Source organism: Homarus americanus, unplaced genomic scaffold (genome assembly GCF_018991925.1).
Source record: "Homarus americanus isolate GMGI-L3 unplaced genomic scaffold, GMGI_Hamer_2.0 scaffold42643, whole genome shotgun sequence".
Lineage (NCBI taxonomy): Eukaryota > Metazoa > Arthropoda > Malacostraca > Decapoda > Nephropidae > Homarus > Homarus americanus.
Window position 1 is genome coordinate 2,718,888 of NW_024747582.1, and position 26,250 is coordinate 2,745,137.

General features: G+C 39.5%; 1 protein-coding gene across 7 annotated transcripts; it reads right to left on the bottom strand.

The window, feature by feature from the left end:
• Positions 1–203: 203 nt before the first annotated feature.
• Positions 204–25,882, bottom strand: LOC121879769 (RING finger protein unkempt-like). 7 transcript variants are annotated; one of them, XM_042386546.1, is made up of 14 exons: positions 25,776–25,882; positions 25,462–25,671; positions 23,588–23,743; positions 19,734–19,861; positions 19,035–19,170; positions 18,245–18,447; positions 17,639–17,802; positions 16,593–17,094; positions 14,580–14,702; positions 13,052–13,212; positions 12,471–12,716; positions 11,036–11,149; positions 9,701–9,871; positions 204–9,077 (listed from the first exon to the last, which is right to left on the bottom strand). In XM_042386546.1, the coding sequence occupies exons 1-14, from the start codon at positions 25,880–25,882 to the stop codon at positions 9,018–9,020; spliced, it is 2,481 nt and encodes an 826-aa protein (XP_042242480.1). In that variant the 3' UTR covers positions 204–9,017. The 7 variants fall into 7 exon arrangements, with proteins under 7 accessions (XP_042242480.1, XP_042242474.1, XP_042242475.1 ...); XM_042386540.1 differs by having other exon boundaries at positions 9,701–9,886; XM_042386541.1 differs by having other exon boundaries at positions 19,734–19,876.
• Between the last annotated feature and the right edge of the window lie 368 nt (positions 25,883–26,250).

Consider the following 26,250-nt stretch of genomic DNA (forward strand, 5'->3'; position numbering starts at 1 on the left):
AAAGTGAGAGTTTTGTGGTGCTGAAAAGAAAAAGAGACACCCATTTTAGATTTTCTATGTATTATTTAAGCATTTTCGACTTACGACATGGATTTGGGTTCCTAACCCCGGGGAGGAGCTGTAATGCGACGTAAACAGAGTCGATTCAGCAGCTCGAGTCATTTAATACACTAGGTCGCTGGGTAATATTAAAAGGCGAGGAATAGACTTTATATTTATTTATTGGTTGCCATTGTTAAAACATGTAATAGATCCTCAACTAAAATTGGCATATTATGAACTCTAAATATATTAAAATATATCTCAGCCAGTTTAAAATGAAGTCAACTCTGTAAAACAAGAAATTCACGTAGTAATGCTTATTATTTCAATGTTCTGAAACTGCCGTAAAAATCACATTCTTCACCCTAGACACGGAGTTGGAGGTGTCAAAAAACTCCACCTTCAACTTAAAATAATTGTTTTTCACGTTTGTGCAAAAATAGAGATTTCAGAAACCCATAAACTCCGGGGCTGGAAACCAGAACCGGGAGAAGATTGGAAAAAAAAAAACAATAAAACATGGACTCCGTCTGAAGTTGCCACTAAACACACGCACACTACAGTACAGTACACGGTAAACCTGTCAACTGAATGGGTTGATCTATAATGTACTTGTAAGCTAAAATCTTCTAGTAAATAATTAAAAGTTAATAAAATATATAAAAACTCACCTAAGATAGAATAATTAAATAAAATAACAGTAAACTATCTAATGATAACTTGACATACAATGCTTCTTCACCTTCAGAAGATGGATAGCCAGAGATAACACACCGGACAAATAAGAACAAAACTAAAGCATTTGGCGGCGGCTTCCGGCGAACGCTCGCGGGTCACCGACACGTAGTATGTAGATGTAACTGAAGCGTTAATCATGGATTCCAGCAGACACTCGCGTCCACGGGTGACTCCCGGGGATCGTCACCCGTGGATTACATTACAGACATCCGCACGTTAAATAGTTTGCATTCAGCAATCGACCCATCGCCCAACAACAGGAGCCGGAGTCCTTCTTGCAGAGCTGCCAGGATGCCCTCATAAGCAGCTCTTAGGAGAACGCACAGTGCAGAATAAAAGCATTTCTTGAAGGACAACACTAAAATTACTTTATTTCAAACCTAAATCATTGTCTTCACCATTTTGTGTCGGCCTCGGCACCACACACAGATTGACAATTGAGTTGCCGACTTAAAGCTCATATGGAACGTTAACTGTAAATGTTTTGACGCTATCTCGGCCAGTATTGACCTCTGTCGTCTAAAGCTGTACAACGATTACACACAAAGTTATCGCTAATTCTCACAGTAATTTCCTCTGATGGAGACGTGGTGTTACTACAAGATGGCTGTGTGTGTGTGTACATCCTTGATACATCACTTAAGCACCAAACTCACACCTAATCAATACTTTAATCATTTCCTACAACACAAATACGATAAAATCTCCAGTTGGTGTCATAAATTACATCACAAACATTTTCCAAAACTTTCCACTAGACTCAAAATATTTTTGTATTCATCATCCATACATTAGAAGCATTGAATACAGATTAATCTTCACTAAACAACCTTGTATAACTATCAACTTTTAGTCACTAATCCCCTTCCATTGTACAAGTCTTCTATTTTGACACGATTTATTAAATACCTACAAAGACTTACTGTACTATGTCATTATCAACTACAAAAACCTTGAAATTAGTCTATCAAAAGTTTTCCCACAAATGGCCAAGTAGCAACCATTTGAGGCATCTATAAGATAATCACCACAATTTCTTCACCTACAGTGTTTCTATATATGATGAAGTACTGTATAGCACAATTGTGTCCTCTCATGGCTATAAGACTAATAGTATCTGGGTATCTCCTGAACAACACGGCCAGCGGTAACACTGTCACTCTGAGTGCTTGTGTCGTTTACATTCGAACATATTATTACACTTGCATATTGTACTAAGTGTGTTGGTAGTGATTTATGCTCAGCCAAACACAGTAAATGAACGCACTAATAAGGCATAATCGCTCCTATGGTAAAAGAGAGAGAGAGGTGGATCCATGAGTGTTTTATAGAGGGGGCTGATCAGACCTCCCTCACCAAGGACTCTTTGGGACTGAAAAATAATAATTATCCATTTCTTCCATTCAACAAGTGGGTCTATTATGTGTTTATGATTTATAAAGCTTCTAACAACAATCGGGAAACAAAAGACATAAGATTTTCTAATAAATTCTCAACCAGGATTGTTTTAAGGGAAATAAACAAATCTTCCATAACTTAAGACATTTATAAGTAATAAGTATCATTTACTTCAGTGAGTTTACTATGCGGCTGTAATGCTCGAAATCAGAGACGAGAAAAGTGAGGTTAGATTCGATTTTGAGTTCATAATGAGAGTTGTGACTGTCTCCTTGCTCTATATGGTAGAGGAGGGGGATGGATCCACCACAGTTAATAGCAAAGTTGAGGCTACTGAATTCACTAGTAAAGGAAAGTACTTGAGTGTTTTATCCTAATGTGTCAAGACCTATTGTGAAAAAGTAGGGGACTATTTTTGTTTATGTAGGCAGAACAAATAGGGAATTTACTGAGTCTTCTAAATATTGTATTTACAGATGTATTTTTATTACTAATAAATACTACAATACTGTATACTGTACTACAACAGTCACCGTTGGGGTGACCTTGACTGTTAGGGCAGCAGCAGAGGGAAAAATACCACTATCACAGCACCCAACCAAAACTAAAAGAAGACCTTATTAACCACACTTATTTACACTAAAAATAAAAAATATATTTTATTAAATACCAAATCTTTTGTATCTCTGGTAAATATCACTGGATGTAAGTTAGCGTCTTAGAGTAGCGCGGAGGTAAGCATCCGGGGACACCGTAAGAAACAAAAGAAGCCAGTTAGTCCCATTTGATGACGTGTTAGGTCCAGTGCAGGTCGCAATGTAGCAGCAGCAGAAATATCAAACAAAGACAGTTCTCACTCATTTACTTATTTAATAGTTTTACCATCGTACTGTATCTAACAGCGTGGCCAATTAACAAACAAAGCTCGATGCATAACTGTTATGCAAAGTGATGCTTGGGGGAAAAATTTGGTTTTGGCGGTAAACCGTGAAGTATGTCGTGCCGGGCCTCGTCGTTGGCCACCGCATGAGTGGCGTCAACTACTGAAGCCAAGTAGTGTCTCACCGCATTACCTGGTGATATCATTTACTCTTAAACAAAAGGCTTTTATTATTACTAATATTATTTCAGTACTATATTTTCTTAACTATGAAGTTTTGCTTTACACTATGGCTAAAATATCTAAACATGACCCTCAAGTGGCCAGTCTTGAACAAGTTTATATTCTGCTCAAAAATGTCATTCAAATATTAAAGTAATATCAAATTCAATTACAGTTTTGTTTGACAATGTGTACAGTACAGTATTACCTAAAAACGAATAAAGGTTTAAATGTTCTATGGTTCAGTAAATTAGGTTAAAGGTGTTAAGTAGGACGAGGATCTGTCTGAAGCTTGTATGGGTCTACCATGGCGACCCAAGTGGCCTGTAATGCCACACTCAACAGTTATGTCCTATGTTATGCACTTAATATACTGTACTGACATAGGGGGCGCCCCACACAGCATCAGCATCCTGTGCCACGTGTCCATACCATCGAGTAAGAGGGGCACCCCACGCCATGCCAGCGACTGTTAATAAAAAAGTACCCTAAAAACACTATCTGACGCCTCAATGAATTTTAAAGCTCTGGCCGAAGCACCACTACCACGGAAAATGGCTACCACTCGACGACACACAGAACTAAGCCCTCCTCCCCCCAGACTATCACAAACTTTTATTCTGCACTGTGGCTTTTGCTTATTACAATATTATTAACAGTAAATTGGAAAATCCTAAAATGTACAAGACAAACATTTGTTTCTTGGTCTCAAAAGATCCTTAACAATTGAGAGCCTAACTAGAAATTGAGATAAGATAACCAGCTGAGTCCCTGCAAGGTTGTACGTAAACGAGTCGTTAATCACCGCCACTCGGGTCCTTGCAACCACTCACCTCGTTAAAATGGCTTCATTAAAGTTATACAAAATTGTTGTACTAGTCTAAGAAATATAAATATTGATCTTGTCACCTAATGAGGGTTTTGATTACAATTACAATAAACAGAAAGTAAAAAAATTATGTAAAATGAAATATGCTCGTCAATAGCATTTTGATAAAGGAGGATGTCGACGTAGCTGTGCCGGCGTGATACAAGTTGACCATGGGGCCGCTCCGCACCCGACCTCCTTATCGTTACCACAACAATTATTACCAAACATTCACTTGTCACGGGCGACACAATTCATCGGTCACCGCAACATATCTCATCGCCTACTTTGGTCAGTTTACATTTCCCTTACCAAATACTGATACCTGTGCACTCTTACATGAGCTGAGGCAAAATATCACACCAACAAATTACAGTACGTATATCATTCACATAAATATGAGCCTCAATAACTCGGCCACACACGTTACTTTTGTATATCTGACCTCGATAAAAAACAGGAAAACCAAAGCTACAATAAACATCTTTTGGTGTTTTATGTGTTGGTCTAAACATTAGGGTTCAGTCTTAATTAAATTTTGGAAGTGTATTAAAAATTATGAAATTAAACAAATCTTTATACTGTATATGCAATTAGCTCTACTCATTGTAACATAAATGTGTCATACCAACGACCAAACCACACTGAAAACACCGCTTCTCATCCTATCAGCGAAGTCAAACAACGTTGGGTCTGGCTAGCACTTGAATGGGTGACAGCCTGGGAATACCATAAGGACCCCACTGGAAATAAACATCTGAGGGAATAACTAACCTTGCTTAAATAGCTTAAAAATCAACCAATCATTATTACAGCTTCATTTTGTTATTCAACCAATAACTGGCAAGTAAAGGTTCCCTACTCCCCATTTCGTATGTGCAAAAACGAAACTCAAGGATTATGAAACTTCCACTGACGATGACCAGCATTTAAAGGTTAAAGCTAGACACCAAAACACCTCCAATAAGCAGCGTGAGGAACATCAAAACAAACCCATCGTGTCCCGTCACCGGGTAAAGTCCGACCAAACCCCCAAAATAATGACATGAATGCATAGTGGCAAATTTGGTAAAGATGTTTAACCCAACTTTGGTTTTCCTGCTGTTAACAAGACAATACCTTCTAAAATATACAGTATAAAACTACAGTACAGTGTTGATATATTTCTTAAGAGTAACACAAAAAACTGCAACATGTAACAAGTGGTGCAATTTTCTCTCTTTTCGTTCTCATGTTCAAGAATACTGAAGACCTGTACAGCGTTTTAACATAATTTATTTTTCCACATTATGCAATATTCCCTTGATAATTAAACAAGTAATATTTGAAATGTTTACAAAAGCCAAGTTATCATATTAAACTTTCTTGATAATTAAACACGTGACAGTTTTTCAATCATAATTTCTGGTGTTTTTATCTTATGACTTTTCAAACACTTCTGCTGTATTTGTCCTTGTTATTTCCCCGCACTGTACTGGGGTTTGTGTGTCTGTTCGGCCATCCCACACATAACACTGGGAAAGGAGCAAAAAACAAGACATCATAATGATAAAAAAGTACAGTACGGTAAGCGAGAAGAATCACAATACCGGCCGTCAACATTGCACCTCACATTACGCCGTCCACAGGATGGGGAGCAGAGCGGTCGACACCTTGTTCCACGGCACCTCTGCGTCACACTACACACGACACGGTTCAACACCTACATTACAACACTACATGAAAAATGCAGTAATAATCATCCTACCCTAATGAGACTTTCATTGTTACATTCTTTGTACTGGGTCAGTCGTCTGAATACCTTGGCGGCGGAAGGTGCCAACTCAGGCGGCGGTGAGCAGCCGTCTCCACTCTGGGGAGTAGCTGCGAGTATATAAAATTATTCCTAAAACAAACCTCCAAAGACAGAGCGTTCAAACTAGTCTTCAAGTTGCTTTTACGTGAGAACTTCCACAAATATCGCACACTATCACTCGTACGACGTCTTGCATGTACAGTATGTGAGAACTTCCACAAATATCAGGGAGAATCAACCATGTGACAATCTGGCACCTTCATTACCAGTCCTTTGTCGGGTAGTGAGTGAGTTACTTTTCTCCGCCGTAAATAATAAGACCAACGGCTACTTCCCGGTCAGCCTCTCATGTGATTGGTCCTCGTGGAATGTGAAAACAAGCTAAGATCAACAAGAAAGACCTCAAATAACCTGACGGCCACTGTGACTACAGGCGGCCATGATGGAGGAAGGAGATTGATGGCCATGTAAGCTCCCTCCATTGATACTGTCTTCTTATCAAGGGCTATTATGAACCCCAGTAATGTTATTGTTTCCTCTACATCAAGAATTTCCTCACATGACATCTTGAAAAAGTGAACAAAGTTTAAGCCTTCTATCTGGTCCTAAATACCTCAGTTCAATTGTATAACAGATTAGATTTATTTAAGGAATAAATCTAGTAACATTACACAGTACCTTCTCTGATTATGTTATTATGAAGAACATAACACCACAAGAAAATGTCCGACGTCTGAGTGTAATCTGAAGTATCACACAAATTCAGACATAAATTACATAAACAAGTACAAGAAAATTAAACCTTAAAAAGTCGTAATATTCAGGTTAATTGAGGTTCTTGATACTGGTTTAGTCTTTGCATTACAGGAGGAACCCACGACTCACGTACTGCCGGCCAGACACACATTTATCACAAGGGACGTCAACCACTGCCCCTCGACACACTGAACGACACTTCACATGCTTCTAACTGCCCTTTTCTTTTTAACAATACTTGATTACTAATTTGGTCCTAAAGGGGAGGGGGATGTGGTTCCACGAGTCACTGCTTAACAAGACGATCATTCGGAATAATCTGACGAGAGTTGGCGTGAGCGTCCGAGGCGAGGTTACATCCTGACGGTCCTTCTCCTCCAGTTCCTTGTGTCGCTTAAAACCTTGTTCGATGTTGAGAAGTGAAGTGCACAACAACACACTACTGTAGTCCCAAGGTGAAGTACAGCCTCAAGTTTATCATAGAACACAGCTGTAAGTTTGAGTGAAAAGGAAGGAAGGAAGGAAGGAAGGAAGGAAAGGAAATGAATGACAGAAGGAAAGAAGGAAGAAAGGAAGGAAGGAAATGAATGACAGAAGGAAAGAAGGAAGGAAAGGAAGGAAGGAAGGAAAGAAAGGAAGGAAGGAAAGAAAGGGGAGAGGAAGGGAGGCAATAAGGGTTGAGTGTGGTGTGAGAAACTTAAGTGGTCAGATGCAGGAATGCAAGATAGATGTTAAAGGAAGATTTCAAGACATGAGCCACTAGTGAGGTTAGGGACAGAGGTAACAGGGAAATGGTACCAGAGGGAGGGGGGGAGGTATGAGAGGAGTGTGGGGGTAGAGGTGGGGGGTGAGGGATGTCAGATACCGTGGCAAAATGGTGTTTCCGATGAATTGTGTATAAACAGGTTGTTAAGATTTCAGAGTGTGTATCCCCATAGGCCAAGAGACAAGAATGAACACAAACTTAAAAAATTATCAGGAATGAACACAAGACCCGCATGGCCAATGGGTACAAAAATGGGTAAAAAAAATGGGTACAATATGAGTTTTCATTCCATAGGAGCAAATTAACACTCTAATTCAGCAATACAGGAAAATTCTTGTTTTTAATGAGGTAAAAGCCAGTATTCTGTGGTTGGGGCAAAACACACACATCCACACTCCACGATGTAAGGTTTGTGAATTTTGAATAAGACATAGAGTAGAGCAGAAGGGAGACAGGGTTGCATACTTGGTCTACTTTACAGGAAAAAAAAAAAAGATGATGATTATGACACGAATAATAATTAATAATCCAATTCCACAAAAGTTCCCCATCGATGGAAAATTCCCACGAGCATTCTTGACTGCCTGTTACACTTGATGAATTTACCTACAACCGCAGAAGACCCTAAATACAGCTCCCTGACTCACGTCCCGAGAAAGAACTTAACAACGGCCTCCCATCAATTTGGTTACTCTCACTCCACATGGACTAACCAATTTCATCTCTCCCTATCCTCTCAATATATTGGTTAATTTATATATATAAATACAGGGTGTCCATAAATAGTTACCCTAAAAACAGTATGCTCTCATGTTTTAATAAGGGTAATCATTTATGGACACCCTGTATATTTATCTTGTGATTGTCACCTTCGCAAACTTATATTCTTTCTTCGGGGGAAACGTTGACCCTTGTGATCCATTTATAATATTTTACTTATATTGACTTAATACTGCCATCACAGAACTGTTTTAAGTGCTTCATGAGGGAGAGATACTGGTGTAACTTGTGGTGATAGTACGGGGCATTGGTAAGTTGGGTAGGGTTGGCATGGGTTAGGTTAAGTTTGGCAGGGTTTGGTTGGGTTTGGTTTGGTTGGGATAGGTCAGGTTTGGTGGGGCTAGGTGCCAAGGTAAACGCTGTGAGGGACAATGGCTAAGGCCGGGTCATTGGGGGTAGGTGACTCAACATGCCGCCATCAGAGACATGATGGGTGAGGTGACCCGGTGGTAGACTGGGCAAGTAGTACGCCAGGCAAGATGACAAGACAGAGGAGGAAACGGGAATGAGTCAGCAACGTCAAGGAATATGTCGTAATCACTCGTGTCTTCAAGCCAGATGAAAAAGCCACGCACTGTCTCACAATTTTCTGTTTTCTTTCTTGTGGTTGAGAGGCTGAGAATAAATTAAAAACTGGCTTTGTCATAAGTGCAAAAATAGCCTATAAACAATACTTCTACAAAATGTAACAAGACGAGACGGCGACGAGCAGCAGCGTCACCGATGGCGTCGACTCTCCCAAAATTCATTGTTTCTAATTGACTACCAAATCTTACCATGTAGGTGTTGACCCAGGCCACTGCTCACTCTTCGTACCATAATTATTTATTACCTGAAAAAGACAAAACAGTAATTAACAGTGGCCTCAAGAGCAGAAATATGTGGGACACAGAACTGAAACGAGACAACCACCAGTAATCCCCCCCAAGACAACAGGTAATGATGTCTTTCAGTAATATCAATTAAATCTTCACTAACAATGCTACAATCTGCCACTTGTAGCATCTCAATACCTCCACGGTAATTTAAAGGTCCGCAAACATCAACTGCAATTTTTTACGGCACTTATCCTACTTCGGTTCTGTGCTCCTCAAATATTTTTAATAATTATAAAACCTCTCTAACAATGATTCATGGTGGTTGGATATACTGATTGTAATCCTAACTACTCAACAGTTAGCAGGTTACCCCCACTCCCTTAGCAAAGATGGAGCCAACAACTTTTTCTACAACAATTCCAGGTCTTACACAACAACTTTCTCAGCAACAATTCAAAATCTTAAAAAACAACAACTCTTTCTACAACAAATCAACAACTATTCCAGAAGATACTTAACAACTTTTCCACAACAATTCAACAACTATTCCAGAAGATACTTAACAACTTTTCCACAACAATTCAACAACTATTCCAGAAGATACTTAACAATTTTCTACAACAATTCAACAACTTACTTTTTCTATGGATTCTAAATCTTGTTGAAGTTGAGATTGTAAAGCCTTAAGGGTGTGTAGAGGCAACTTCTCCAGGTCAGTGTGGGGGTGAAGGGCCTGTATATACGGCCCTAGACGCCCCGATCGTAGCTCCTCCATCTCCTTCTGCTGGGCGGCGATCTTACCCACATACTGCAAGAAACAAACCTGTCTGGATATTGTAACAGGCTGACAAGATCCTAAATGCCTTCACTAGTAATTGTGTGTGTGTGTGTGTGTGTGTTTTATGAGTACTGTGTAGAGAAAGGTCAGTGTGGGAGAAAGTATTTTATGAGTACTGTGTGAGGAGAAAGTGCTTTGATTCTGTCACGTGTACAAAGTGTCATAAATCACATATTGTTAACTCCTAAAACTTACTTTACTTTAATTAAAAAAAATCAATGCAAACTCTGTTAAAAATCATTAAATTTGATATCCAAAGTTGCTTAAAAATCAATATCCATCAAAAACATTTCCTACTTATTGTTATCCATGCAAAAGAAATATTGAAAGTATCCTGAAATTTATGCAAAATAAGTTAGTTTTTTTGCTAAATATGATCAGTTTTTTGCTAAGTTCATCAACCCACAACAGGGACCCCAAATATAAACAACACTACATTTTCACACTATTGGCTCTACATAATGTAAAGCTACTCATAAATTTGGGATCATATGTAAATTAGCCCCCACAAGCTTATTTATTTCACCTGATGATTATACACACCAATGTTACCTGGAGGGAGGGGTAAGTAGGTTAGAGTAGCATCAGGTTTGGTTATCCATAAGTTAGATTAGGTTAGCAACTAGTTAATATTAGGTGAGGTTAGGTCAGGTCAAGTGAAGGTAGGTAAAAGTAAGTCAGGTTAAGATAAGTAAAGTCAGGTTGTGGTAGGTTAGGTTAGCATTAGGTCAGGTTATATTAAAGGTGAAATAAGCTGGGTGAGGCTAATCTTCTGGTGTTCCCTCTTAGAAATATTTGCCTAAGTCCTTATTAGATGATTTACTAAGCCCCACCCACTTTTGTAATAAGATAATGTGATTGGTTGCTGGTTACTACCCACTCAAGAATTACAGAATATGATTGGTTGCTGGCTACTACCCACTCAAGAATTATAAAATGTGATTGGTTGATGGGCTTTTCCACAGAGAGGGAGGCAAGGACTTCACTAATGCAGCACTGTGACTCACTTAGCAACCAGCAACCAATCACGTTCTCAGAGGTGCGACAGTTGCTTAAGGACGGCATTAAGTTAGTGGCACACAGTTAACGGGCCAACTGATATTCACACAAACACACAGGCAAGACTTCCCATACCTCCTCTTTGGTTTGTTCAGCAATCTTATACTTCCTGTTCGCTTCGTCTGCCTCACGTCTCCACGCCTCACACGCCGTACGTGCCTGAGCGATACCTTCCTCCCATGATGCGAGCTATGGGACGTTTACAATTAATCAAGTCAGCTGCAGTATATTAGGCATGAGGCGAGGCATTTAGAGATTTCGTGAAGACTGCGCACCCCGGCTTATATCACCTGATTGACACCTTAACCCCTTCACTATGGGGATGCAGCTTTTAGTATTTTATTTGGTTAACGACAGATGATTTTACACAGCAGAGAAGGGACCTCGTACACAAGTGGTTAATACTAAATAGTGGGGTTAGGTTAGGTTAGCATTAGGGTGGTTAATCATCAGGTGAAATAAGCTGGGGTGCCTAATCTCCACAACATCTAAATATATAAGTGTCAGTAAGATGGCAGCAAATTGATGAGTGTGTGTAAGCGACATGAACGACGACGTACAGGAGCGAAAGGTGAAAGAATCGAGCGTCAAAAGTAAGGAAGGAAAAAATGTAGGAATAAGTGTGTGTGTAAAAGTACATCTTATGTGGCTAAGTTAAGACTATCTGGTGTTGATGAGGTACTGTACTGGCATCGAGAGAGAGAGAGAGCACAGTACAATAATATTATATAAAATGATAGGAAGAAAAATTACTGACCCCCATCCATTCACTTGGGCACAGGGTCGCCTCTGTGATGAATAAATCCTTCTGGTATTACCCAAAGTGGCATCCCCACAGTGAAGAGGTTAAAGTGTTGTTAGTAAGTGGTTCCAGACCCTAATCACCTCATTGTGATTTGTGTAATGTAAGTGATAATACCAAGTGATCAATTATACGATGGAAGATGTAGATGACATGAAGATTAACCACCCAGTTTATTTCACCTGATATTTAAATTCTCACACTAACCTAACCTAACCAAATCTAAACCAACCTAACCCTCAAGTAGTGTCATCAACAGTGGACGTTTCATGTTTCTTGCGTTCCATTTTCGAGTGTATGGGGAGTGTGGGAGTAGGTAGGGAGTCCATAGCCACCAGTTAAGGGATAATTAACCAGGTGAAATAAGCTGAGGGTGGCTAATCTTCAGGTGATACTAAGACGCTCATCCCTCCAAAAACTACTATTTCAAAATTTAAAACCACCTGTAACTAAAACTTAATTGAGTTACTCAACCACTGACAAAAGGTATTTATTTAGGGCATTAAGTTCTCAGATTTACACAACTCTGGTGAATGTCCGTTACTGATCCAAATGTTACACGATGAGCAAAAGATAATAAAAATAAGGTACTATACTACTAATAATAATACAGTAATAATAACAAAAATAATAATAATAATAAGTAAAAATAATACTAATACCAATAATAATAAAGTAATAATAATAATAACAGGCAACATGACCCACCTTGACTCTATTGGTGGCCAACTCTTCCCTCAGTCGGTGGATCTCTGTGGTGCTGGTGCCGCTGTTGTTGGCGTAGGCAGACATGAGTGGGGACTGAGAGAGGTGGTTACTGAGGGGGTTTCTGCTGTGGGGGGACATGTTGGAGCCCAGGTCGAAGAATCCTCCGCTAGGGCCGCTCGTCGACGAAAACACTCCGCTGCCGCTAATTTTCCCTACTCCGTTGGTGCCTATGAAAGCCGCTGCTCCCTGCAAGTCAACACAAAATACACCATTGACAATAACCTGTTGTTGGCAAAATACAGTACAAATTACAGCTATTTTAGTAGATATAGAATACAGTAGTTAGTGTTACAGCTAATAATACAGATATATTATACTTAATATTACAGGAATTGTCATGAAATATTAACTATGAGAGTTAATATGTTTTGAAATAATAATACTGTCTTAGAAATAATCAAACTATTAAATCAAGAAATAATTAAAATATTACAGCAATTGCCTGAGAAATAGCTACTGTATTATGACATCGATCAAGAAATACAAAAAAATCTGATGTTCTTTGTCGTCCACACACAGACCTGGTCGAGGGAGTTTTCTCGATGTAAAGACGACTGCAGGAATGAATGCGGGAAGGCCGGAGAAGAGGTGGACGACGGCGAAGGATTAGAGATTAAGCCGCCCGACCGTTCCTGGAAACTGGAACCGGGGATATTTACCGGGGCACTAGACCCAAGCAAACCTGAGAGAGAGAGAGAGTATTGAGTCCTCGAAGAGACAGAGGACACTGTTGATGTAACGTGAGTGTGCTATTACTTGGTCTGAACTAGCTATAACTTGGCCTCATCTAACAATAATTTGGCCTGAACTAACTATAACCCGGTCTGAACTAGAAATAAGTAGGCCTGAACCAGCAATAACCAAACTTGAACCATCAATAACTTGGCCCAAATCAACTATAACTTGGCCTGAACTAAAAAAAAATTAGGCTTGAACTAGCAACAATCTGGCTTAAACTAGCAACAACCTGGCATAAACTAGCAACAACCTGGCATAAACTAGCAACAATCTGGCATAAACTAGCAACAACCTGGCATAAACTAGCAACAACCTGGCATAAACTAGCAACAATCTGGCATAAACTAGCAACAACCTGGCATAAACTAGCAACAATCTGGCATAAACTAGCAACAACCTGGCATAAACTAGCAACAACATGGCATAAACTAGCAACAACCTGGTATAAACTAGCAATAACCTGGCCTAAACCAACACTCTCTATCACACCAAAAACTCAACTAACCCCTTGTGCACAGGACCCCCCCCTCTAAGCTGCATACAACCATCTTGCACCACCCAAATAACATATTAAAAGTGGCATCCATGTACTGAAGGAATTATGTCAGTCATATAAGAGTTACTGTATTTAGCCAGAACAAATCCATCCGGTACATAAATAAATCAATTAAAATCAAGACAAAACCTGCAGAAGTAAATAATATAGGGCGTCCGAGGCCTAAATGTTGGTAGTAAACATTGCACTATTGTCTGGCCTGTATACACTAACCCACACACACACACACACACATGTATACACAGTTTTGTAATTTTTAGTATGTTATAAATGCATTTCTAACATAATCTCTCAGTGAATAAATACCAATACGTTCTCCTGTTGATGCATTATTCTCTTCACCCTTACACTGATAAATGATCAACTTGTTATTTATCTTGTAATTAATATGTTACATTCTATACACCACCTTGTAATTACTGTCATTATTATCACAGCCAATTATCACATACACACACACCTTGTAATTATCACCATTATTATACAGTCGATTAAGAGATATACACCACACATTGTAATTATCATCACCGATTATCATACACACCCCACATCACTCGGTAATTACCATCATTTCATGTAGTACATTGCTAATTATCACATATACACCACGTTGTAATTATCACCATAATCATACAGGCAATTATCACAAACACACCACACATCATCTTGCAATTATCATCACCAATTCAGCCAATTATCAGCAAGTAATTATGATCATTAATCACCTCTTCAATACTCTCAACAGTTGTCCTTACCTGAACTAGCTAAACCCGTTGATATAGAATTACTAAAAGAATTATTTTCCACTTCTAGTTCTCTATCTAAAGATGCTGCGATGTTCAAAGGCTCATCTAGGTTTAACTCTTCTAAAGCACTTCCTGTTGAGAGAGAACACAAGAGAGTGATATTAGTGTCTCTTTATATTCTAACATGAGAGAAATTGATCTAAGGATTGACAAATTGATCTCAGGATTGATAGATTGATGTATACAGTACACTAAGTGGGATACCTGACATAACACACACAATTGATAAAGTTATATGGTTACATGGCCACCCCACTTCATCTTAACGTGACAGTCATACTTTGCGCATCTCTTGAGGCCAAAGAGTGTAGCTATCTCATGATGATTAGGTAGGGTGGACAGGTTCCTTGTATATCACCAGTACTGTACTACAGGTTCCTTGTATATCACCAGTACTGTACTACAAGTGGCCATCAAACTTTTACAATTCTGTGTGTTGTGTCAGGTGTCCCATTAAAGGTGTATTACTGATCTAGTGTATATGCCAATTAGGGAGATTACTGCCCCACTGCCTCTTTATAACTAACCTAAGAGAGATTACCACCCCTTTAACATGAAATAGATTCCCACCCTTTTATAACTAACATATTAATACAGTAACCACTTTTAATCAGTCACAACTAACAACATTTACAACATCCTCTTATAACTAACACCAAGACTAAAAACATTAATATCATGGCAGGATTTTTACTTCAACTACCTGAGTGACCGGGTCTATCTACAAACACCTAGTTGGTTTTTATATCACTGTATATCAATATCCCAAACTCATAATCCAGCACAAAATTTTGATAACATTTCTCTTCCACAACTCCTCTTGGTATAATACACTAACATTCTGATAGTCCATATAACTACTCCCACATTCATTTCTCTATCTACCTCATTTAGCAGCCACTTCTTCCATTCTTTATCCAATTTTCATCTACTTTCTGTGTCATCTTTTGTTTCGTTTACATATCTTCATATTCGCACTAGTCCATAGTCTTTCACCTTTACAAAAAAAATTATTTCTCAGTCAACTCTTTCCTTTATCCTAAGAAACATATCTCTCACTAGTGTATTTTTATCATACAAATATTTCTGTTTCATTTTTAATCAGTAATCAAGAATGAGACCATTTGGATTTTTAGCTTTTATGGATCACCTGAGTATTAGCCCAAGTGCTCATCTGTTGATTAGGCTAAAGTGCCCACCTGAAGACTAGTCCCCAAATGCCCACCTGTAGATTAGCCCCTAGGTACTCATCTGAAGTTTTGCCTCCCCCCTTAATCAGCCTCAAGTTTAACCCACCTGAAATTTTCTATGAGGGTTCGTTAATCTTCAAGTGATCCCGAAATCACAAATGGTCTCGAGGACAACACAGCTTCTAATAAACAAACAGGCATAATTAAACAAGCTTTCTGAATGACTCACCAACACCTACAAACTCACTCTCACATTCAGAAGGACTCGGAGGTCTTGGGTGGAAGGCATCAAGGACACTAAACACACCACTGAAGGTAATGTCTGTCCCCTACCAGAGGTTCAATATATAACACAGGGAAGCAACATCAAAATCACCCATTATTTTTTGGTTATTTAATGAAAGGAATATAATTTTGCTTTGTTGGACAGACACAAATGACATTAAATTATAAACTCCCCAAATTCTATTAAGTGGCATAAAAAGAGATGATAGGAAGGAAAGAATAAGAGGAGAAAGGTAAAGAAGTGGATATCCAGAACTTATAAAAGCTTAGATTCTCAAAGATTCCAATGTTAAAATTTCATCTAACCTAGAACACACTGACCTGCCTCACTTCAGCCATAAAACAGAAGGATGGCGGCAAAATGGTGTAGAAACCCCTTATAGACACTACCATAATACTGTACTACACACTTCCTTATCTTAACTTACAGGAAGAAGAAAAACATTTGAATCTTTGAGAAGCCAAGATCACTGTCGACTATACTCACCGACTACAGATTCCACAGTGTCACTTGTGGGGTAGAACGGCGGGGCCAGGGGAGACACCGTCGATGACAGGCTAGAGGGTAACGAGGATACGAAGGACGACGTCTGCGTGACGGGCATGGAGACCGGCAGCGTGATGGGCAGGCTGACGGGCGGCGGGTGGCTGGGGATCATGTTGGATAGGAAGAGGTTCTGTCTCCGTTTGCTCTTCTCTTGTAAATCTAACGTGTGATCATTGTCTATAGCGGCTAACTGTTTCTTAAAATTGGTCTCCCGGTCTTCTCGTTCAGACCCGGGAGCTTTGTGGTACGAACTAATACCGCCTACGTTGAGGCTCATGCTGGCACCTAAGCTGCCGCTCAAACTTAAATGGTCCGACGACCCCCCCAGGAGTGTGTTCCCGCTGAAGTGGCGCGGTTTGCTGCCTATTGGTGCTAGAGGCGGGGGAGGATGACTCATCCCGTTGCCAAATACAGAATCTATGTTATTGCTAATGCTTGATATCTGGAAACATGAAGGAAATTATTTAGTCAACAATAATGTAAACACCAATTAAAACATTATTAAGAAGAAAACTATTGAATATCTTAAATGAAATTCCTTAAAATCATCTTGAATACTGTAAGGTAAGTTTTGGAAATTAGCAACTAAAAAATAGCCAATCCACTATTTGTTATGGTTCAAGAATGTGGACTGTTAAAAGTGGTGACATCCATCTATACAAACCTACCCCTCCACACACACATAAACCACCCACATCTCCCCCATACTTACCACCCCACACAAACCCACCCATACCTACTCCACACACATTCCCCCACATCCATACCCATACACAAACCCTCCCACATCCCACACATACCTACCCTCCACACACAAACATTCCCCCACATCCCTACCCATACACAAACCCTCCCACATCCCACACATACCTACCCTCCACACACAAACCCTCCCACATCCCACACATACCTACCCTCCACACACAAACCCTCACACAAACCCTCCCACATCCCTACCCCCCCCCTCCCCGAAATAGGAAACTTACAGAACTAGTTTTAGATTGAGAAGAGCTACAGTGTGGTGCTGAAGCCGAGCTACAGGACGGTGCTATATGGTTGTCTGAGGGGAGAGCAGACTGTAGTATATCAGCTAAACTTGTCCCGGTGCAATTTTCACTCGCGGCTGTTTCCCTAACTTGGGTCATTTCCTCTGTAAGTAAAAAAAATAATATATTATAGATTCACCAATGTTATGATTACTTGTGTTATTCATTATTTATGTTATTTATCTTGCATTATTTGGTTTATTTATTTAAGTCTTAATTTTTATTCAGCGATGTAATTACCACAATCAATCAAATTATGTGTAGTTGAAGGAATGATTATAAGTGTGTATAGAAGTGTGTATTATTTGGATGTTCAAACTATATAAATTTTGTAGTTCAGTCATATACATTTTTGAGTCATTCTTATCTATTTTGGAGGTGCTGTACACTTAAATGCTTGAGAGAGAGAGAGAGAGAGAGAGAGAGAGAGAGAGAAAACTAAGTCAAAACCCCCAATCAGAACACAAATAAACACAAACATCAGAACTACTATAAGGAACGAGCGTACACCAAAACAAAACCCAAAATATAAACGCCACAACTTACGATCTTGATGAGCAAAGGCACAGAAGGCGCCTCGTGGGCAGTAGCCGTTCTGTTGGATGTCGTTGCATTTGGTGGACTTGTAGATCTCCGGGTGGAACTGTTGCTCTGTGCGGGTGTGGCAGTACTGGCATGAGTCTCCATTGTCGCAGTTGCTGGGCTCCCCCCACTCATCTCCGTGTTTGACGTTAGGGCATGCGGTGGACCTGTAGATGAGGACCTGGTGTTATACAGGTACCTTAATTACTGCTAGACCTGTAGATGAGGACCTGGTGTTATACAGGTCTTAGGAATACAGGTACCTTAATTACTGCTAGACCTGTAGATGAGGACCTGGTGTTATACAGGTCTTAGGAATACAGGTACCTTAATTACTGCTAGACCTGTAGATGAGGACCTGGTGTTATACAGGTCTTAGGAATACAGGTACCTTAATTACTGCTAGACCTGTAGATGAGGACCTGGTGTTATACAGGTCTTAGGAATACAGGTACCTTAATTACTGCTAGACCTGTAGATGAGGACCTGGTGTTATACAGGTCTTAGGAATACAGGTACCTTAATTACTGCTAGACCTGGTGATGAGGACCTGGTGTTATACAGGTCTTAGGAAAACCTCAACTTAACACCGCAAGACTTGTCAAATGAGGTCCTGATTTTAGGAAACCTTCTACTAAAGACCACAAGACTTAAGACCAATCTCTAACCTACAGAACCCATCAACAATAGACAGTTAAGTACAGAAGACTACACAGACCGACCGAGACTGACAGACAGACAGGCAAACACTTACCTATATTTACACTTTTTCGGCGATCTTCTTCTGTCGCGGGAATTGTGATACTGAGGACATGCGTAACCTTGACGACATAATCTGGGAGGTCGTTTACACTGTTCTGTCTTGTAATTGGCTAAAACATAACTTGTATCTGCAGGGAGAGAGATAAAGGGGGTTTAGTGTATCGAAGACTCCAGCCTCCATTGATAGTGTTTATTTTAATGTTTTATATGTTTGTATTTATGTCATTTGTATATTTTGGTGGTTAATGAACTTATCTATCTAACTATCCAGCCATTCACCTATCTACCTATTTATCATCTATTCACCTATCTGTCTATTTATCTATCTATTCATCCATCCATCTATATACCTATGGTTACAGATTAACAGAAATAGTTAATTTATTATTGATGATAGTTAGCACCAGACTAACGAGTATACAGTAAATATATAAAATCACGGTAAAACTACGTCCAACCTTCACGTCGGTTAGGTTAGGTCAGGTCAAGTTAGGTATGCATTAGTGGTTAACCTTCAGGGTGAAATAATCTGGGGACTAATCTTCAGATGACCCCAATAAACTATTCAGACAAAGCCGAACCACCGAGACCATTCTTACTAAAACTACCTTACATCCAATCACCACGTCCTGCTCACACAAGTCACGATAACAAACGACTCCACGCCCCCAAAACAGTCAATAATATTTACCTTGCCATTTGGGGTCATCGTTAACCATATTTCTCTCCTTGTCGAGGTTGTTTGGCCCCGAGCCGTTGATGCCGTCGTGGTCCATCATCTCCAGCACCTGTAGTTCCCGGATGTCATAGACGGGAGGTCTGGTGGGGAGGAACCTGACTTGTAGATTAAACAATATGTGGTACTCTGGGTGATGGGGGAGGAGGAGAAGGAGGATGAGGATGGGGAGGTGGAAAAGGATCTGGAGGAGAAGTGAGAGGGGATGTGGAGAAGAGGGTGTGGAGAGGTGGGAAGGGATGTGGAGGAGAAGAGGGAGGAGATAAAACCAATGAATAGAATAATAACAAGACACACAGCATAAAACAATCACAACAAACTGATAAAAATAATTATCTCTCATCCTTACAGATTCCCGGTTGGTTAAAGCCATCGAGGGCGACCAGAGCTGTACACATCTCACATTAACATTCTCTTAACACATCTCAAACTAACATTCTCTTAACACAACCCACAATAATAATCTCTAACACATCTTTACCAACCACAGCAACTTGATCCTGTATGGGGTCCCTTTAGTAACTATTAATTTCCTTAACTCATTTTTTGTTCATATATTTTCATTTTTTATTGAATATATTTTTGCAATTAATTGTTTGTTTTTTTAAATCTTTCCAAGGGGATTATAGTGAGAGTTTATTTTTCATGTTAATTATGGGCTTGTGACGGCACCATCGCTAGCTATAATGAGGCGTATTGATAATGACGACTAAACCAATGGCGCCCAAATTAGATTCTTGTTGATTGATTCGTCACTATCAATGGGAGCGCCTCGGTAACCAGATATAAGCCACACACACATATAGGATATTGAGGTTATTGGAATAATTAAGTTATTTCAACAGCAAGTTTGTAGATATTGATCAAAAGATGTTGGTCTAGATTCACTGAAAAATATAAGTTAGGTATATGTACCTTAAAGAGAATGGTCAGACTTGTTAGTGTCGGTACTAAATGACACAACCCCCGCCAACTCTCACTAGACACGCCACCAACACGGGCCTCACCACACACTCGGAAGACCAGATACCGTACTGACGATCACTATACTCCACTCCCATGATGTTCCACCACTCCTGCAAACAATAATACCCATAATGGCTCCCTCTTACTCCACAACTAATGGTTAGTGAACTTGTATAATTACCAGACACATGACACTACTAAGAGTGGTGGTAAGCACGTTCCTCAGAACATCCTGCTTATAGTGGCGTGTCCTCCCACAAACACTTCCAACTGTAAACAATTATTATTATTGTCTCATAAATTTTGTGTCATCAAGAAGTTAACCTAAACTACTGTTCCTTCATCTTACATTAATAATAACTTCATAGTTTAATCATTTAAGGTACAGTACCAACAAAGGTCAATCAATATGTATCTTGCGTAAAACAATTCTGCCACTGATTAGTTTACACTCATCCTCAGTCTGCCCTTTGTTAGGCTGACTGCATCCCTCCATTAAAGACATTATATCCTCACAATTTGGTTGAAATTCCTCAATTCTTGAGTGAGTAAAAGACTACGACCGGGTGAGGTACAAGGTGTGTGGAGTCGTCCAAGCAGGAAATAAATCAAAACAACTGGGACACAGACTCAGGTAAGGCTCTACAAGAAGCAAAACTTGGTGGTCATGTTAATATATACAGTATTTACCCCCACAAAAATTCTCTCTTATTGGTAAAGTATTTTCAAAATAAACTACAAAACTTACTCTAACAGATCAAGTTTTAGTGAAACTTACTCCAGTAACCACTGAGGTGCGAACGTATGTACAGTAACTATGTCAACAAGATCATAAAATCATCCTCTTGGTTGATCTTTTAAACCTGGCCATCACCTGATGTAAAGTCTTATACATTTCCTCAAATTCACATCACTTCTAAACATGGGTCCAAACTGTCATTAATCAGTAAGTCCTCAATGAATAATCTAAACCACAAAATTTAGAAATATAAATTTGTAATAAAAAGGATTTTAATTTATTTCAAATTTGTCTCAGACTTTGACAGGTAGAATTTTCCACTAAAGATCCCAAATTTCTGACTCGGTCAGAATTTTTTCGATTCGGGTGGTAATTGCTCCCATTGGCCCCCCCCCCCCAGCTATGCCACTGCCCCCATGATTAACCTTTAAGTGACAGCTACCATCAGTGGAAGTCAGCTGTAGGGACGGCGGCCATTTCAAGTTTCCTTGCGCTTCATTTTTGTGCATACAGGGACAGAGAAGGGAATCCTGAGCCAGATTGCTTATTTCACTTTAAGATTAACCACCATAACGCTAACCTAACCTAACCCCCACATCGAGTTAGGGTATTTAATCATCAGGTGAAATAAGCTCTGTGGAGGGGGGTTAATCTTCAGGTGATCCAACTTTGTATAATACAGTATTGACCAGTTTGACCCAAAGAGGAAAGTGCTTTATGCCAAACACCAACTTTGATTAGAACCATAAAACTTTTCCCACAATACAAAAGGGAAACGCAAGCAACGGCAGAGATCATGCGTTGATACCACCACCCGGCCTTCCTATACTGTCACACACACTCCTACTTTAACAATAAATCTTTCTCTTCTATAAAAATACCACCATAATAGTACATCCTCTTTCTGCAATAAGTCTTTCTATTCTCTAACATTCTCTCTCATTTTCAACAATACATTTCTCTCCATCATTCACTCTTCTCCAACAATACATTTCTCTCCATCATTCCCTCTTCTCCAACAATACCCTCCATCTTTCTCCACCAACTCCCATTAACCCTCCTCAACATGGATTCTCAAGTCAACACACAGTCAATTTCATAATAAATCAAACAGAAATAGATCAGAGGCGTCGTTCATTATCATACATCAATTCACCAAGACATCCCATGCGTTCTGTGGTTAGCTAATCCTTATAGACTATAGTACTCAGTTTCCTTCACTACTGGGATGCCATTTTTTTATTTTATTTGGCTAATACTAAAGGATTTTATTTGTTTAATGCAAATGATTTTATTCAGTCACTTTTAAAAATTTATTTAGCCAACTACAGATGATTTTACTCAGAAGAGAAGGGACTTGTACACATTTCACAAGTTTAGGCATAAGACCAGTGGTTCCCAAGCTTTTTTGGCTGCGGCCAAAAATTTTCCAACAATACGATGTGGTGACCCTCAGCCATATAATATATTATATAGCTTGAATGTTAAGCAAAAATTTTTTTATGACTTTATGACAAGCACTATATTTTTAAATTGTCTGAGGGCCCCTCGTGACCCTACTGAGGACACCCCGCGACCTGAGGTTGGGAACCGCTGCATTAGACAGACTAACTCTCACCCCAACATACATAAACGTCTAAGATACTTTTCCACGTGAACTGTGAGGTCTACTGCCTGGTGTTGGAGTTCATGATGTGTGAGACAGTGACAGACACTTCCCAACTCGGTAGTGATAGACTTACTGGGAGTTAAAGGTCGGCCAAATGACCTCACAGCCGCTCTGTATCAATGACTGATGGATAATTACACATAGTTTAATGCTAGTACGGACGGACGGACGGACGGACGGGCAGACGGACACACACACACAAAATATTCCAACATTGAGATCACCTGAAGATTATCCACCCCAGTTTCTTTTTACCTCATCATTAAGCAACCTAACAATACCTGGGGGATGGTGTAAGGTTAGCATTAGGGAAAAATAACCTTGGTGGGCTAATCTTCAGGTGATCCCAATAAACAAATAGACAGGAAAACAGTACATCCCCAAATGACTCGTGTAAGGAATAAACCAAAAATACAGGTAGGATCGCAAACTCACCTGACATCCTCTACACCATGAGCAAACGCACAGTGGGGGCCATTTTTAACGCACATGCCCCTAGTGTCTGTATCGTGAACGCACATGCCCGTCTTATAGTATCTAAGGTGATATCGTCTTTCTGTGTCACCTGCTGTTCGGTGAAGGTACGGACACCTGTGGAGGAGGACATGGCAGGTTATTATATATATATACATGTATAGGCTGAGCAAGGTAGTGTATCTGGACGGAAACTACGACTGACCTAACCAACCATGATTGACCTAATGTACCAAACCTGACTTAACCAACCAAAGAAGCCTACCTAACCTAATAGAACTTGACCTAACCAACCAAAGAAACCTACCTAACCTAACCAACCAAAGAAACCTACCTAACCTAACCAACCAAAGAAACCTACCTATCCTAACCAACCAAAGAAACCTACCTAACCTAATAGAACTTGACCTAACCAACCAAAGAAACCTACCTAACCTAACCAACCAAAGAAACCTACCTAACCTATCCAACCAAAGAAACCTACCTATCCTAACCAACCAAAGAAACCTACCTAACCTAATAGAACTTGACCTAACCAACCAAAGAAACCTACATAACCTAAGAGAACCTAACTAACCTATCCTGGACGGACTAAAGATTAACATTAACCGAGAGTTCTATACACAGTTTAGGAATATTTAACAGGAATTCCAAATTACTGAAACGGTTAACACTAGATATAATACCCATAGATGGTTAATTAGCATAAACTTTCTTAGATCACAAACACTCCTTCATGTGACACAAACAATGACTCAAGTGACATAAACCTTCCTCTGACACAAACTAATTTTGGTAACACAAAAATCTATCAAGTGACACAAACGATCTATCATGTGACACAAACCAACTTTCAAGTGCCACAAACAAACTTTTAAGTGACACAAATAAACTTCTAAGTGACAAACAAACTTTCAAGTGCCACAAACAAACTTTTAAATGACACAAATAAACTTTTAAATGACACAAATAAACTTTTAAATGACACAAATAAACTTTCAAGTGACAACAAACTTTCAAATGACACAAACTTTTAATTGACACAAATGAACTTCTAAGTGACAAACAAACTTTCAAGTGACACAAATAAACTTTTAAATGACACAAATAAACTTTCAAGTGACAAACAAACTTTCAAATGACACAAACTTTTAAGTGACACAAATACATTTCAATGCGATAAACTTCCATGAGATAATTTAATACACCAAAGAAGCCGCTAAGTGACACAAAAACTATTAATGAGAGAGAGAGAGAGAGGTATGGTGACGATAGAGAGGGGTATGGTGACGATACACACTCTACACAATACATATTCAGTAAGGTATTGTACCTATTGGATATTTATCAAGTTTAGCATTTAAATAATTATTGGGGATGTAATATAGTGATAAAGGAATGAAGGAACAGGAGGGAGGGAGAGAAAGGGGGTGTGGTGCAGATACGCTAAGCACACTCAGTAACGTCGCTATTGGATATATATCAATATTTTAGTACTTAAATAATAGTTAGGGATGTATATATTGATAAGGGAATGAAGGAAAAGAAGGATAAATAAGGAAGAAGGTGAGGGAGGCGTGGTGGTGGAGGCGGCACCGCATTGTTTACAAACACAACCACTCCCCCCTCCTCCACCATCGCCCTTTGTTCCCTTTCACCTCATCATACCTTATTTCCCTTCTTTCCTTCCCTTTAAACAACCATTCCCCACTCTCCCTAACACCCACTAGCCCTACACCCACAACACATACCATCTGGGGCCTTAACTACGGGAGATAATGAGGTAAATGAGGTCAAATAAGCTGGTGTGTAGAGGGACGCTAGGGGACACTCACTCATCACCATCAGGACAAATGCCAGTGTTTTCATCGAATTTGTTACAATAAGCATCTGGGGAGTAGTTAAAGGTGCCATCTCTTCTTCTGATAGGTCTTCGTCGCCTCTGGTTAAGGAAGTGCCAGTGAAAACATGTATAGGGGCGATGCTGAGTACACTTGTGTTGGAGGAAGAGCGTACACTGCTCCACGCGAAATTCCTTCAAATATCTGGAAAAAATGAGGTGGAATAAGACCATCAGCCTCACCATCACTCTCCGCACTCTATTTTCCACTTATTAACACACACCATCACTTATATCACCACCACGTACGTATAATGTATAGGTTTTTCCGTCTGAGTAGCCCAGAGGCTTTTGCTGTCTTGAGACTTCATTTTGTTTGTTTTCCTGAGACTGCGCACACCACCTGCGCACCTCATGACGTCATACTCTCTACAAAACTGAGAGTCTATATTAGATATTTAATTTTTCTCATCTGTAAAAAAATAATTATGATGTAAACGCTGAAAAAATATAAAAATTAATGTAAACTCTATATATTTTGCTTCATTGTTGGAGTAAAGTAATTTAGGTTATTGATTTAAAGGATAATACTATTAATCTTCAATTTGTGAGGGCGGGAAGTGAAGGAATTGCGTCTCTGTCGTGTTTACTGTTGGGCCGACACAAACCTCCATTAAACTTTTATTCAATTTATACATCTTATACAGCTTCATAGACAACGATGACGCCTCTTAAAATAAACAACAGCTGAGGATAAACAACCAAAACATCAAATAATAACCCC